The sequence below is a fragment of the Alternaria infectoria genome (assembly GCF_024043175.1).
Source record: "Alternaria infectoria strain BMP 0036 chromosome Unknown scaffold_9, whole genome shotgun sequence".
NCBI classification, from domain to species: domain Eukaryota; kingdom Fungi; phylum Ascomycota; class Dothideomycetes; order Pleosporales; family Pleosporaceae; genus Alternaria; species Alternaria infectoria.
Genome location: NW_026250698.1, coordinates 205,107 through 219,726, shown reverse-complemented (window position 1 = coordinate 219,726; position 14,620 = coordinate 205,107). Strand labels below are relative to the sequence as shown.

At 54.0% G+C, this 14,620-nt stretch overlaps 6 protein-coding genes across 6 annotated transcripts; 3 read left to right on the top strand and 3 right to left on the bottom strand.

Moving 5' to 3' along the window:
* Window positions 1–8: 8 nt before the first annotated feature.
* Window positions 9–1,558, bottom strand: J4E92_006032 (actin; the record flags this gene model as incomplete). Its single annotated transcript, XM_051497407.1, has 6 exons — window positions 9–239; window positions 287–1,058; window positions 1,112–1,142; window positions 1,220–1,275; window positions 1,423–1,453; window positions 1,552–1,558. 6 exons carry the CDS (start codon window positions 1,556–1,558, stop codon window positions 9–11), a joined length of 1,128 nt encoding a protein of 375 aa, XP_051352054.1.
* Window positions 1,559–2,588: 1,030 nt separating this feature from the next.
* Window positions 2,589–3,274, top strand: FES1_2 (hsp70 nucleotide exchange factor fes1; the record flags this gene model as incomplete). The annotated part of the gene is made up of 2 exons (XM_051497406.1): window positions 2,589–2,987; window positions 3,041–3,274. 2 exons carry the CDS (start codon window positions 2,589–2,591, stop codon window positions 3,272–3,274), a joined length of 633 nt encoding a protein of 210 aa, XP_051352053.1.
* A 200-nt stretch (window positions 3,275–3,474) lies between these two features.
* J4E92_006030 (uncharacterized protein) lies at window positions 3,475–4,007 on the bottom strand (the record flags this gene model as incomplete). Its single annotated transcript, XM_051497405.1, has 2 exons — window positions 3,475–3,786; window positions 3,837–4,007. The coding sequence occupies 2 exons, from the start codon at window positions 4,005–4,007 to the stop codon at window positions 3,475–3,477; spliced, it is 483 nt and encodes a 160-aa protein (XP_051352052.1).
* Window positions 4,008–4,303: 296 nt separating this feature from the next.
* J4E92_006029 (uncharacterized protein) lies at window positions 4,304–8,128 on the top strand (the record flags this gene model as incomplete). The annotated part of the gene is made up of 2 exons (XM_051497404.1): window positions 4,304–4,519; window positions 4,616–8,128. 2 exons carry the CDS (start codon window positions 4,304–4,306, stop codon window positions 8,126–8,128), a joined length of 3,729 nt encoding a protein of 1,242 aa, XP_051352051.1.
* A 167-nt stretch (window positions 8,129–8,295) lies between these two features.
* J4E92_006028 (uncharacterized protein) lies at window positions 8,296–9,996 on the bottom strand (the record flags this gene model as incomplete). The annotated part of the gene is made up of 3 exons (XM_051497403.1): window positions 8,296–9,002; window positions 9,056–9,791; window positions 9,856–9,996. 3 exons carry the CDS (start codon window positions 9,994–9,996, stop codon window positions 8,296–8,298), a joined length of 1,584 nt encoding a protein of 527 aa, XP_051352050.1.
* A 1,105-nt stretch (window positions 9,997–11,101) lies between these two features.
* J4E92_006027 (uncharacterized protein) lies at window positions 11,102–12,456 on the top strand (the record flags this gene model as incomplete). Its single annotated transcript, XM_051497402.1, has 2 exons — window positions 11,102–11,375; window positions 11,462–12,456. The coding sequence occupies 2 exons, from the start codon at window positions 11,102–11,104 to the stop codon at window positions 12,454–12,456; spliced, it is 1,269 nt and encodes a 422-aa protein (XP_051352049.1).
* Window positions 12,457–14,620: the final 2,164 nt, after the last annotated feature.

The window sequence follows — 14,620 nt, the reverse complement described above, 5'->3', positions numbered from 1 at the left end:
CCAGTACCTTAGAAGCACTTGCGGTGGACGATGGAGGGACCGCTCTCGTCGTACTCCTGCTTTGAGATCCACATCTGCTGGAAGGTGGAGAGCGAGGCGAGAATGGAACCACCGATCCAGACGGAGTACTTGCGCTCCGGGGGAGCGATGATCTTGACCTTCATCGAGGATGGGGCGAGGGCGGTGATTTCCTTCTGCATACGGTCGGAGATACCGGGGTACATGGTGGTTCCACCAGACTGGCTGCTATTAGCTGTGTTTTGCGAGATTATAGCGTTCAACGTACCATGACAATGTTGCCGTACAGGTCTTTCCTGACGTCGACATCGCACTTCATGATGGAGTTGAAAGTGGTGACGTGGATACCACCGCTCTCAAGACCCAAGACGGAAGGCTGGAAGAGAGCCTCAGGAGCACGGAAACGCTCGTTGCCGATGGTGATGACTTGACCGTCGGGAAGCTCGTAGGACTTCTCCAAGCTGGAGGACTGGCTGGCAGTCTGGATCTCCTGCTCGAAGTCGAGAGCGACGTAGCAGAGCTTCTCCTTGATGTCACGGACGATTTCTCGCTCGGCAGTGGTGGAGAAGGTGTAACCGCGCTCAGCCAAGATCTTCATGAGGTAGTCAGTCAGATCACGACCAGCCATGTCGACACGGGAGATGGCGTGGGGAAGAGCGAAACCCTCGTAGATGGGGACAACGTGAGTGACACCGTCACCGGAGTCGAGCACGATACCGGTGGTACGTCCGGAGGCGTACAGGGACAGGACGGCCTGGATGGAGACGTAGAAGGCGGGAGCGTTGAAGGTCTCGAAGACGATCTGTGTCATCTTCTCACGGTTGGACTTGGGGTTGATGGGAGCCTCGGTGAGCAGAACGGGGTGCTCCTCGGGGGCAACACGCAGCTCGTTGTAGAAAGTGTGATGCCAGATCTTCTCCATGTCGTCCCAGTTGGTAACGACACCGTGCTCAATGGGGTATCGCAGGGTCAGGATACCACGCTTCGACTGTGCCTCATCACCGACGTAGGAGTCCTTCTGGCCCATACCAATCATGATACTGTTTGTTGTTAGACGGCGGAGTGCGTAGGGGCTACGGGGGGTTCATCGTACCCATGGTGACGCGGTCGGCCAACGATGGAAGCTGCAAAGCTGTCAGAAGTGCTCTCGAGATGGCGTTTGATCCCGCCGCAGCTGGGAGGCGGAAATGGAGGTACTTACGGAAGACTGCTCGGGGCGCATCGTCACCGGCGAAACCGGCCTTGCACATACCCGAACTGGAGATTGTCAGCTCAAGCTCATTTCATCTCCGAACATGGCGCGCTGTCGTGGAGGATGTCGTCGCGGCTCAGATAAGGCTCAGGCGCGGACAGCCCCTCCACGGCAGGGATGGCGGTGTTGGGCTTCGGGGGGTGCCAACTCACCCATTGTCGATGACGAGGGCTGCGACTTCCTCTGTAGTGGGCAATCGAGGTTAGCAGAGCTCATTGAGATAGAGGGCATGGTGGACGGCGATGGTCAGGACACGGGGCGGTCGGGGTGGAGCTGCTTACCCTCCATGTTGATTGATTAGGGTGAGATTAGAGTAGACGTGGAGTTGTAGATGGGTGTCGATGTAAGAGCGCTGGAGCAATTGAGCGTCAGTGGGAAGGCTCAGAGATGCAGCTAGCGGTGAAAAAGTAAAAAGGGTACGGAGGTGTTCGGGGAGCTTACAAGTTCGGCGGCGGTGTTGAGGTTGAGGTTCTTGTGCGCAGAGGCAAGAACTGGGTGTGCTAAATAAGCGGGTCGGCCTTGCCCAGATTTAGCGGGGTGGCAGGAGCGCAGGCGCGAAGGAGGCTTTGCACGAACGGGCGGCTCCTAAAGGGGATTGTGTATAATTTCAGCGTTGGCGATCTGGCTTCACGACGATAACAGCATTGGGCATCTTATACGTGCGGCCCAAAGTGTGCAGCCTAGAATGGACTCTATCTATCCCGGTGGTACGTACTGGGAGAGTACGCAAGCTCCCCGCCACAGCATCGAGGAAGCTGCTGTCGGCGCACGTCAACTCTACCAGACCGCCAGGCAGCGGTGTTCGATCCTTGGCGTATAGCAATCATCGACACTCCACTAGCACCTACGTGTTCTCGCCGGTGCGCTGTGAATGCACAAGTCAGCGTCGAGCACAAGTCAGTCCCCCAGCCATCCGCGGCTTCGCTCACCGCCAACTCGCCATCCCCGCCCATTCCGAATACGATGGTCACGTGTGCGGAGGGGCAGCAGCAGTGCACCTAGCCAGACGAGCATTCGCAGCAACAATGCCATGCTCGATGCCAACATGTCGTGATTATGTCATTGAGAGCCGACATCGACCAGCTTTTGCACCGCGCCATGTTTGTCGTGTTTGTTCGTTTCCCGCCATGTGGTTGATGGTGTTGACAGCTGTGTTCCAAGGTTGGGCACGATCTCCCATGGAAGGTCCGCGAAGCTGCTGGTCCCCTCGCGAGCGTCGGCGTCATAAGGCCCGCCAAAATTATTCAATGGCTACGCACCCCGCGATTACATACAACCTCCACACAACACACCACACATCAAACGCCTATCCAACACCATGAACGACCCAGGACTAAACAACCTCCTCAAATGGGGCATCCAGAACTCCGAGGCCTCGCGCAATGATGCCGCTGCCGCCAACCAACCGCCGCCTCAAATCGACGCGACGGCGCTACAACAACTCATGACGGGAATGTCGGGGCCCTCGGATGCGCAACTGATGCAGGAGAGCATGCAGGTCATTCAAAACGAAGAGGCCGAGCTGGAGCACCGGACGACCGCCTTCGACAACTTTGAACAACTCATCGAGAACCTCGACAACGCAAACAACATCGAGAGTCTGGGACTATGGGTGCCTCTTGTCGAACAGTTGGAGAACAAGGAGTCTGAACTCCGATATTACGCTGCATGGTGCTGCGGCACTGCTGTCCAGAACAACATCCGGACACAGGAACGGGTAAGCAATCACAGATCTCGCGCACACTCACAAAACATACTAACGATCCCCAGCTCCTCGTAGTCGGCGCTATTCCCACCCTCGTCCGCATGGCCACCTCGGACACCGAGAAGAAGGTCCGCAAGAAGGCAGTCTTCGCCCTGTCGTCCTCCGTCCGCAACTTCCAGGCTGCGCTCGATGCCGCCGTAGAGCACGTGCCCGCCGAGTTCAAGCCGCAACAAAAGCTGGACGCCAACGACATGGAGTCGGTCGATGTTCTGATCAACAAGCTCCGTGAGAGCGTATAAAGGAATCGGTTCTGGATTGCATTGGGTCGGCGTTACGGTACTTGACTGGTCAGCATGGGACGGCGCATAGAGGGGCAAAAGTTGACCTTAGGAGGACGGATGGATGACATACCCAAGATTCGATGAAGTGGCGTTTGGGCACAGATCCGAACGGTTATCACGTCGAGCATTGCATAGATTAAAGCAATACGAATTCGATCTCATATGACTCCCAGCACAAGTCCAACCAGCTCGCTGAATGCTTCTCTTCCAATCATGCTTTTGTCCAGTCCCATACCCAGTACGACCATCCTGGTTTCCCTGTCGTCGCGTTGCTTGATGGCACTGGCAATCTGTGTCGCGAGTGTTGAGCCTAGAGTGTCGAGCTCTGCCATGGTACCGCCAAGTATAGTTGTAGCCGTGAGATGGTGCATAGGAAGGAGGTCTGAGTTAGGGTCTTCTTCGTCGCGTTCGAGGTAGGCATTCGAGGTCATGGAGGCATCGGTCGCGGAAATGTCAAGGGGTACATGTACCTAATGGTGTTAGCAGAAGATACTACAGACAAACAAATATATTCACACACCCAGTGCGCTAACCGTCCATTCTGTGTCACTGTGATCAAAATCTTGTCCGCAAAGTTGACCGCCGTTGCTGTAGTTTCTATACTCTTGATCGCCGAAGTTGCCGTACTGGTACGCGCTGGGTATGGGGCGGGCGTCACGACGTAGTCGTCTGAAGTTGTGGGTGCTGCCATGGTGTTGTCCGTGCGATGCGATCGCTATTGCTGAGGGGTAGCTGATATGCGACGAGTAATGCGATGAAAGGCGAGCGAGTTGATTCAGGCTCTTGGTATAGTGAAAGTAGTTAGGCGCACAGTAGAGTACTGATGCGACTTTCGCGTTCGTGTCTGGCGGTGCGTGGTGTTGAATCCAGATCAACAGCCCACTCGACTCGCACCCGGCGGAAGTGCTGCGGAGTTCCCACTAGCGTCAGATCCCCACCAAAAACTTTCGGGCGCTGCGAGCAGTCCTCGACGCCGCAACCACCAAAATGCCCAAGTTCGTGCCGCGACAGCGAAAACACAAGGTTCTGGCTCGCCAGAAGACGCCGGCGTATGAGGCCACCGTCGACACCAATGCGACCGAGATCTTGCCCCAGGATGAGCAGGAGCGCGCCCAGAAGAAGGCTGCGCTCAAGGATGAGCTCACCCGAGAGTCGCAGGGCAAGATGAGCGGCAAGAAGAAGAAGCGCCTCGACAAATACATTGTACGTGGAGATACAGCACACAAGACTCCCAGCACTTTTCGTTGTCAATTTGCGCTACGACTGTACCAAGAAGAACTTCAAGTCTAACTTTTGCAGGATACGAAACTCAAGAAAGAAGAGAATCTCGAACTGCTCAAGAAGCTCGCGACCCAGAAAGTCGACACCAGTTTGTTCCAAAGCTCGAAGAAGCTCGGTCGAGGAGCGGACACCAAGAGGGAGGCAATGAGGCGCGCACTGGCTGAGAGCAGAGCCGGCATAGATGTGGAAAAGAACGAAGGCCTGATACTGGAGAAGCGCGAGGTCAGGGAGGTCGGAGACGAAAGTTCAGACGAAGAAGAAGCGCCGATACCCACTTCGAAACCAAACGCACGACAGATCCCCTCGCAAGCAGCGCAAACCAACGGCTCTTCACGAGAACGAGCGCCATCCCCATCACCCTCCGAGCCCGAAATTGAAGCCTCGGAGCCAACCTCACAGCCCCCCGCAGCGCCACGGCAAACTGGTGGACTCTTTGGAAGCGGATTGAAGAGGCCTCTGGAGGTTGACGAGTCGGGCAAACCCGTTATACAAGTGCGAAAGCGCCGGAAAGGCCAGACCAACAAGCCCGTCGTGGTCGAAGAAGAGGTGGCATGGGAGGGCTTCAGCTCGGGCAGCGAGAACAACGATGAGGACAGTGGGGATGAATCTGAAGCATCTGTTGCTGAGTCCGACGACGCTGGTTTGAACTCGGAAGAGGAGGCATCAACTTCCGGATCCGAAGCTTCTGACGAATCTGGAGAGTCCGGAGACTCTGAGGACGACAGCGACGAGGAAAGCGATACCAGTCCCGACGAAGAGAACAAGATCGCGAAGAAGGAAAGAACGTCGGCTTTCAAGGCTTGGGCAACGCAGCAGAGAAATGAGCAAGTGGGTTTCACCCCGACAAACCAACTCTCCTACGCACCGATTCCGGCGAACTTCAAACCTCGAGCTCCCGAGCAAGATCCTCTGCCCCCAGAACTTGAGACGAAAACGGCGACGGATGCGACACGGAAAGCCTTCAGCGTGAACGTCGAACGGTCACCAGAGATACAAGAGTCAAGACTGCAGCTTCCTATCGTAGCGGAAGAGCAGAAGATCATGGAGGCCATACACAACAACGACGTGGTAGTAGTTTGGGGTGCCACGGGTAGTGGTAAGACCACGCAGGTGCCTCAGTTTCTCCTAGAATCTGGATACGGAGCGCCAGACGGGCCTACGCCTGGCATGATTGGTGTTACACAACCGCGCCGTGTAGCCGCTGTCAGTATGGCGAAACGTGTCGGCGACGAACTCGGCGACCAAAGTACGAAAGTGGCATACCAGATCCGATTCGACACGACGACGAGTCCTAAAACCGCCATTAAATTCATGACCGACGGTGTGTTGCTACGGGAGATTACCCAAGACTTCGTGTTGACAAAATACTCGGCGATTGTCATCGATGAGGCTCACGAACGTAGTGTGAACACCGACATTCTTATTGGCATGCTTAGCAGGATAGTGGATCTTCGCGCTCAGATGGTCAAAGAAGACCCAAAGAACAAGCCTCTCAAACTGATCATCATGTCCGCTACTTTGCGGATATCAGACTTTACCGAGAACAAACGCCTGTTCAGGAGTGAGCCTCCGCCACTGATCAAGGCAGAGGGTCGACAATACACCGTTGTAAACCACTTCGCGCGTCGCACCCAGCGAGACTACGTTGAGGAGATGTATCGTAAGGTCTGCAGAGGACATCGAAAGCTGCCCAAGGGTGGTATGCTTGTCTTCCTTACTGGACAAAGCGAGATCTCGCAGCTTGCAAAACGGTTGAAAGAAGCCTTCCCCTCTACGCAGGGGCGGGAAGTGAAGCATGGCAAAGTTGTGGTTTCTCCAGCGGAGACGCCACTAGAGGCCGAGGACATTGAGTTGGGCGGAGAGGCTGAAGATCAGAACTACCTAGACGACGATGGTTCGGATTCGGAAGGCTCCGTGATAATGGGACTGGATGATGAAGACGACAAAGAGTTCGAGATCGAAGACGAAAAGGCAGAGGACACTGTTATGAACGTACATGTTCTGCCTCTCTACTCACAACTGCCCACAAATCAGCAGCTGCGGGTGTTTGACCCACCTCCTGATGGCTCTCGTCTTATTGTCCTTGCGACGAACGTCGCAGAAACCAGTTTGACAATACCCGGTATCCGCTACGTTTTCGACTGCGGAAGAGCCAAGGAGAAGAAATACGATCTCATTACTGGAGTCCAGAGTTTCGAAGTCAGCTGGATCAGCAAGGCTAGCGCCAACCAGCGATCCGGTCGTGCGGGTCGTACTGGACCTGGTCACTGTTATCGCCTGTACTCATCGGCCGTGTTTGAGCGAGATTTTGAAGAGTATGCTGCTCCGGAGATCTCACGGACACCGTTGGAAGGCGTAGTGCTGCAGTTGAAGAGTATGGGCGCCCCAGTCGTCAACTTCCCTTTCCCCACATCACCGGACAGGGAAAGTCTGCAGAAGGCTGAGAATCTGCTCTCATACCTTGGAGCATTGTCTCTGGATGGCAAAGTAACAAAGCTTGGCCACGAGCTCTCGCTATATCCTCTCAATCCGCGATTCGCACGTATGGTTGCAATGGGTGTCGCACAGAATCTCGCAGCTGAAACCATCGCATTGGTGGCTGCCCTATCTGTACCAGAACTCATCGTCCCAGAGAACAATCTTGGGCTACGTGAGCCCGTCAAAGATTCCGACGCCATCCGCACCGAGCAGGACAACATCGAAGCCGAAGAGCGCTCCCGGTTGCGCAAAGCCTACAATACCGCACAGGCCAAGATGAGCATCAACGCGAAGCAGAGTGATTGCATCAAGCTCAGCAACGCCATCTGTGCCTACGCGTACGAGCCTGACTCGCACCGGTTTTGCGAAGACATGTTCCTCAATCCAAAGTCCATGAACGAGGCCAGTCAGCTCCGCCACCAGCTCACCAACATTGTCCGGGCACATCGACCCACCGCTATCGGAGCATACAATGCAAAGCTTCCAGCACCTTCGGAGCGAAACATCAATCTGCTCACCCAGATATGCGCGGCAGGCTTCATCGATCAGATTGCTATGCGCGCCGATCTTGCTCCTGTGCCTCCTGAGCTCCCAAGGAAACCCAAGACCGCGATCGATGTGCCATACGTTACTCTGTTCTCGTCACAATCAGAGCGTTCGGACGACCCACACTCGAAATACGTCTTCCTACACCCTTCTTCTATACTCGCACGCACACCGCCAGCAAAGATGCCAGGCTATATCATCTACTCGCATCTACAGCGGGCCGCATCATCTACAATCACTGGCAGCCGGACGCCGAAGACGCGTATGCATCCTCTCACACCCGTTACGAGGCCGCAGATTATCAACATTGCGCTCAATACACCGTTACTACAAGCGAGCAAGCCCAAGGGCAAGATCGTAGACCTGAGCAAGGACAAACGAGAGTGTGAGGTTGAGATGAGTCTCATGGGTGAGAAGGGTAGCCAAGGTTGGGGCCTTGGTGTTAGAAAAGTGGTCCAGAGGAAAGAGCCAGGTGGAAGACATGTTATCGAGCGAATACTTGGTTGAGAACCGCTTGAGGCGTTGCATACATGTTTAGCAAATAAGATGCTTATGCCTGTGGAGCGAACAGCGAGGGAACATAGCAATATATTATGAGATACCCCACGACCCACTTCTCAGTTACGTTTCCAGTATACTTCCGGTTGCAGTGATCACCCAATCCACCCATCCCGCTAATCTCTCGACACACTCGTCTCAGCCGCCACCTTCTCACTCGCCAGCACCGTAACCTCCTTCTCCTTCTCCACACTACTCCTCCCCACCTTCCTCTCATCATCCCCCCTCGCCGCCCCCAAACACTTGTAACTCCCAAACTGCCTCGCCGACAATCCCGCCTCAAACATCTCATCAATCTCCTCCAACGTCCTATTCTTAACCTCTGGCAAAAAGAAGAAAACCCACGTCGCCGCCACCGCACAACTCGGCGCCCAGATAAACCCATACCTAGGCCCCCAATTCATACTCTGCGGATTAATAAAATACGGCGCCGTAAACGTCGTCAGCCACGCGCCTACAAACCCCGCACTAGCCGCCAGTCCAAACGTATGGGAACGTAGTCTCTGCGTGGGGAGTTCGCCGCCGGACAGCCAGGCGTAGGTGGATATCATGCCGTTGTAAGAGAACATGTAAATGGCGGTGAGGCCGACGGTGACTTTTCCGGTGGACTTTGCGTTGGGGGCTTGGTGGTATACGGTGGCGATGATGAGTTGGAGGATGCCGCAGACGAGGAGGCCGGTCATGAGGAGGACGCGGCGGTTGCCGTAGCGGACTACTATGAAGGAGTTTGCGATGAAGGCGATTATGCTGATGGAGGAGAGGACGTTGGACATGGCGAAGGGGTCGGTTACTTTGGCCATGGAGAGGAAGTAGGCTTTGTATGCTTGGGGTGTGTTAGTGCGGACTTTTTGGGGTTGGGTTTGATGGTGGTCTTACCGATGATGAACATGGAGCCTGATGCTGCTTGGAGTAAGACTGCGAAGACGGCGAGGAAAGTACGACGTCGGTCGACGGGGTTGCTGAACATGTCAAGCCAACCTATACCGGAGCTGGACTCTTTCTCTTTCTCAATTGCGGCGAGGATGGCGGTGGCTTCGGCGCGGGAGTCGTGGCGGGCGGGACGAAGCCATTCTAGTGCTTTTACGCCTTCTTCGAAGTGTCCCTGGAGGATGAGCCATCGGGGGCTTTCGGGTATGAACCATATCGTGCAGATGATGATAAGTGGAAACACGTAGATGAGTCCTAGTGGGATGAGGTAGGCAGATTTGTCTGGTCGTTTCGCAGTGGCCCAGTCGACAATCGTGCCAATCAAAGTTCCGAAGGAAACGAAAAAGTTGAAGCCTGTGAGGAAGATACCACGAAGCTCTGCCGTACTACTCTCCTGCAGGTAGAGCTGCGAGAAAGTCATGAAGTAGCCGTTCGCAAAACCGATAATCAGACGGCCGGCGTAGAGCGCTCCGATGTTCTCCGTCGCCATCATCATGATGTTAGCCACGAAGCATGTCACACATGCCGCAACCAGACACATGCGTCGCCCGAACCGGGTGGATGGTACGCCAGCAGTTGCTGAGCTGATGAAAGCGCCCAGCGTCATGAGCGACGAAATGAGCTGTTGCCGTTCTGTGGTGAGATTCCATCCTAAGGGTGACTTGTCGGTTTGATAGCCAAAGATCTAACGTGTACAGTCAGTTCGCCTTCAATTTCGAAGGGGAAAGAGCGATGCCGTAGTGTCGTACCTTCAAAAACCCCACCATAGCCTGCAGCCCTCCAATCATACCAAAATCAAAGCCATACTGAAACGGACTCAAGATAACAACGCCGCATGCAAGGAACAAGCGCGAGTGGTCGCGCCATGTATATCCGTTGTTGTCAGACATCGCCAAAAACGAAAGCCTCGTTGGAAGGATTGCGGTCGTTTGAGAAGCAAGATCTGGGGTTAAAGACCAGGAATCCTACCTTATACTTTGAAGATCATCTTGCCCAGACTGGGTCGGATACCGTGCCAACCACAGCGACTTTACCCATCTGCCGAGTCAAGGTTATTGCCAAGTCCTCTATGCAGAGACACATGCGGTTGTTTGACCCCACAAGTCAGATGCTCTCTCCGCTCTTGCAGAACCAATGGCGGAGGGGACTTGGCACTTTGCGCTTGGAGGGATGTGGGGAAGGTGTTGTATGGGCTGGAGTGTCTCTGTGCCTGGTGATGTGCATGGTGGGTGTAACTTGTGGTATATTGCTGGTTATATGGGAATGAATCTTTGGGTATGCTGAGAGCGAAACGGTGTGTGTTGTTACGGGTTGTTCAGCATACCAATGTTTGGTCGTGCTCTTCGTTTGTCATTGAGCCCGCCACAGATCCCTGGGGAGGCCTGGAAATACTCATCCGCGTGTGGCTGGGCCAAGAAGGCACGACAGCTCATAATGAAATTCGGTATCACTGTACCGTTCAGCAGGTGGATACAGCTAGGTTAGTAATGCGCGCTATTCACAGCAATTGGATAAATGTGAACTAGAAAAGTATGGGGTATGGGCGTGATGTTGGGGATGGTGGGTCAGAACGGGCGTCGCGCGGGGAAATTAAAGCTTAGCTATACGGCATGTTGGATGCCATGCACTGTTCCAAGTGTTGATTTGGATGTAGTGTAGACGTATTCACGATGAAAACCGAAAGACTGAGTCGGGTGTAAGGGAAGGCCTGCAGGCTGCCGAAAAAGTAATGAGGCAGGAGCCGCCCGCGTGTCCTGAGGTTTACCGAGCACGTGCTGCCGATATACTATACTTTCTACCAATAGGCACCAACAAGGTTTTGTCGTATCGTGATGAATTTGTAGATCTCCGTTGTTATTGTCGAAGGCAACGTCAAGATGTGTCGTTCTCCTACCGAAGTTTTGGACAAAACGCCGCGATGCTGCAGCAGCCAGACGACATGAAGCCGACGCTAGTGAGGCGACCGCAACTCCACCCCACCGCGTCACCTTCAACATGCCACGGATACCAACGTCGCTCATCCGCAAGGCGCGCGCAATCGATCCCTACCTGCCTGCTCTTCTCGGGCCCTGTCGCGAACTGCAGGCTGCCCAGAACGAGCTGCGATGGCTCCGCGAACATGTCGAGAAAGTCGCGAAAGCGCGTCGCGCCAAAGGAGACACGATAGCTAAGGCTTCTCTACTGCAACAATTAGTCAAGGATAGAGCCGCTGGGAAGCCATTGCAGTATCTGCTGGGTACAGAGTACTTTGGCGACCTGGAAATACGCTGTAGGCCTGGTGTCTTAATCCCGAGGTATATAGAACTATGGCTTCTCTCCGGCTCAAGGCTAACGACAATGACACAAACAGAGCAGATACAGCCGCTTCAATCACACATCTCGCCGGTCTCCTACGAAATGCGAAAGAACTCCCTTCCGAAGTACGCGTACTCGACCTGTGCACCGGCACCGGCTGCATACCCCTCCTTTTCCACCACGAATTGTCCTCCGCCTCCAACAAAGTAGACCTGCGTCTTCTCGGTGTCGACATCTCCGACAAGGCTCTTGATCTCGCGAGATACAACCTCCAAAATCTACGCAGAACACGACAACTTCAAGACACAGGGAAAGTGGATTTTATACAAGCGGACGTCTTGATCAATCCATTTGACGATCAGACTGAAGGCGTCTTATCGCTGACGGCAGCGCTCAATTGGGCGGGACAACCGTCCTTTTGGGACATTCTCATCTCAAACCCTCCGTACATCTCGCCAGCTGCCTTTTGGCACACGACAACGCGTTCGGTACGCGGTTTCGAGCCAAAGCTCGCGCTGGTACCTCCACGGAGGATCAAGCAGACAGATAAAGAGCAGGGCGATCGCTTCTATCCGCGCCTGCTCCAGATTGCCAGAGACGTAGAAGCCAAAGTCGTCCTATTCGAGGTTGCAGACATGGAGCAGGCGCTTCGCGTAGCGCAGAACGCACGAAATCTAGACATCTTCGACGGCGTTGAGATATGGTGGGAAGAGCCTGATGTCACTGGGAACAATGCGACCGAAGATGGCTTCGAAGTTGTTGGACAAGGCAATGCCCGTTCCGTCCTCTGCTGGCGCGGCCGTGGAACATCTTGGCTTGGCAAAGCTGCGCCGCCATCGTCACCACGCGAAGATGCGGATCGTCTCTTTCGAAGCGCGCACACCAAGACGAAAGATGCAGAAGAAAAGGTTACTGAAGTTACTGAGAAGCAGCGATTGGAACCGCAGTTCGACTTGAGTTACTTCACTGATACGAAGTACACTGAGATTCCGCTCCGTCGACAACCTAATTGTCGGATGCCTAACGATGATGAATTGCGAAATGGAAAGAGATGAAAAGGTTACTTTCTATTGCAGAAGAATCGCGCCTCCGTTCAAGATGAAAGAACCACCGACAGGATGGTACAAGTAGTTGCCCTGCGTCTCTACTTTGGGCAGCATGGAAACCGATGCGGTGCATGCGAAGACTCAGCTCTACCAGCCTTATGATGCGGGAAACCCAACTCTTTTCTAGGCGTCTTTGGTCACCAAAGGGACTACCGTCCGCCGCTATACCATCGTACTCCTTTCGCCTGCGTCTGGCTCTCGTCTGCGCCCGTCTGGGAAGCAATAAGCTACGATGTATGCGGCAAAGGAAGTACAAGTTGGTATCGCTGTCACTAGGCCGCTTTGTAACGACGACTTCTGAGCAATAGCAATTAGGCTCATACACACACTGGCTATGGCGATCGTTACAAGAATATATCTACGCATGGTCAGACTAAGCATCCAATAGGGCGACGGTGACTACTTACAAACGATGATTCGACACCCGCTGGCATTGGATGAGGAAGTACATTGCTGTCAACCAGGACCATATCCCAAACACCCTGGGAGAAGTGAGCATGTATGCGGTGGTGTAGATCTTGAGAAGCTGATGAGGAAGGGTTCACTCACGTCCAAGACGCTTTGGGACTGATGGCACTATCGTTGCGCAACATGAGCCACAACACGCTGGTGATACCCATCGCCGGCCCGACTAGGGTACTCGAGAAGGATGCGAAAGATTGTCCAATCAGAAAGAGTAGGCTGATGAAGAAGCCAAGCGGGTACCGAGGGTGGTAGTAGTAGCCGGCTGCGGCTAGGTCCGCGGTTGGGGACAAAGCTTGGGGCTCGTCCAATGCCCTCACGGGCATGACTAGCATCGAGAACAAGACTGCGAACAACAGTCTGTTCAGGTGTCTAGCATGCGTCTTCTGTATGGGCGTAGCAATATGGTTTGACGTATCCTCAGCGTGTTCCATCTTTGGCGATGTTGAATGTGAAGAGTAGTTTGTGGTGTGTGTTCTGGACACAAAAGACGTTGACGAGAGTCCGTTACTGGGTCGCAGTAGTTTTTGACGGGTTCAGGATGAAATTGTAAAGAGAGTCGAAGAGAACAGAGTCGGGCTGAGGTGCCGGAAACTTTTGGTTCAGTGCTGTCTCGCGTCTCTTCTGTTCTTCAAAGTGGGAAGTTCATTGAGTTGTTCATACCTTTTAAATAAATCATACCTTTGCTGTGGTTCGCCTACTAGGCGGCGAGGCAAAAGAAGGCAAACGTCCCTGGGCACCCGCGACCCCTTCATGCAAGCCACACAGCACATGCTACCCACTTTCTTCGCGATTGACGAATCAAGGCAATGTATGGCATACCTTTCAGTCTTGGCATGTCCGCACATCAGAGGGTTCCTCGAAACGCTCAAAGTGGGTCTGTTCCCAGTTCAATGTACCGAGTACATTCTACGAACAATAGAACGTCGCGGGCTTCTGACTACAGAGACACCTGGAAGGCCGCTTGAGTACGTCCTACAAATGGTCTATCTTTCGATCTTTGATAATCTTTTTCTCAATCGCCGTAATAGCAAGACTTTACGGGAATGCCTTCGATAAAAAAGCCATGAGATTGTATAGATACGTTGACATGATTTTGGCGGAGCTCAGCCACGACACGAAAACCGGTAGTGTATCTGCAGCTACCCTGGGGAAGTCCCGAGGGGACGGCTTCAGCCAGAAGACAGTGTCAGTATGCGCTAGGACCAGGTCGCGCTTCACATAGCTGATCGGGTACGCCCGCGTAGGAGGTATGATGTGCATGCGCACCAATACGCTCGATGCATTTCTGGGTATGACGATGCCGCTCGTTACCTGATGCAGCGCATCTGAGGCGCTCCATAGACGGAGCTCCGGCAGCGACGCTCCGCCGACTGCGCTGCATGTCGTGCGGCATCCTTTCTCGTAGCTCCACGTGCAACCCACAACCACCCGCGTAGTAGATAAACCAACGGGGCCATGAAGATTTGCAAGGTTCCACGTCGACGCAATTATCTTCAACAGTAGCGATGGCGTGTGTAGTCCTTTCATGCAGTACGGTGGGTACCGAAGAGCAAACACTTGGATGCTGAAATCTTTGTACCGCCACGCCTGTTACAAAAGCTTTTGGAGAAGAGCTCTGAACCTCGCTCGTCAAGTCATCCAGATACAA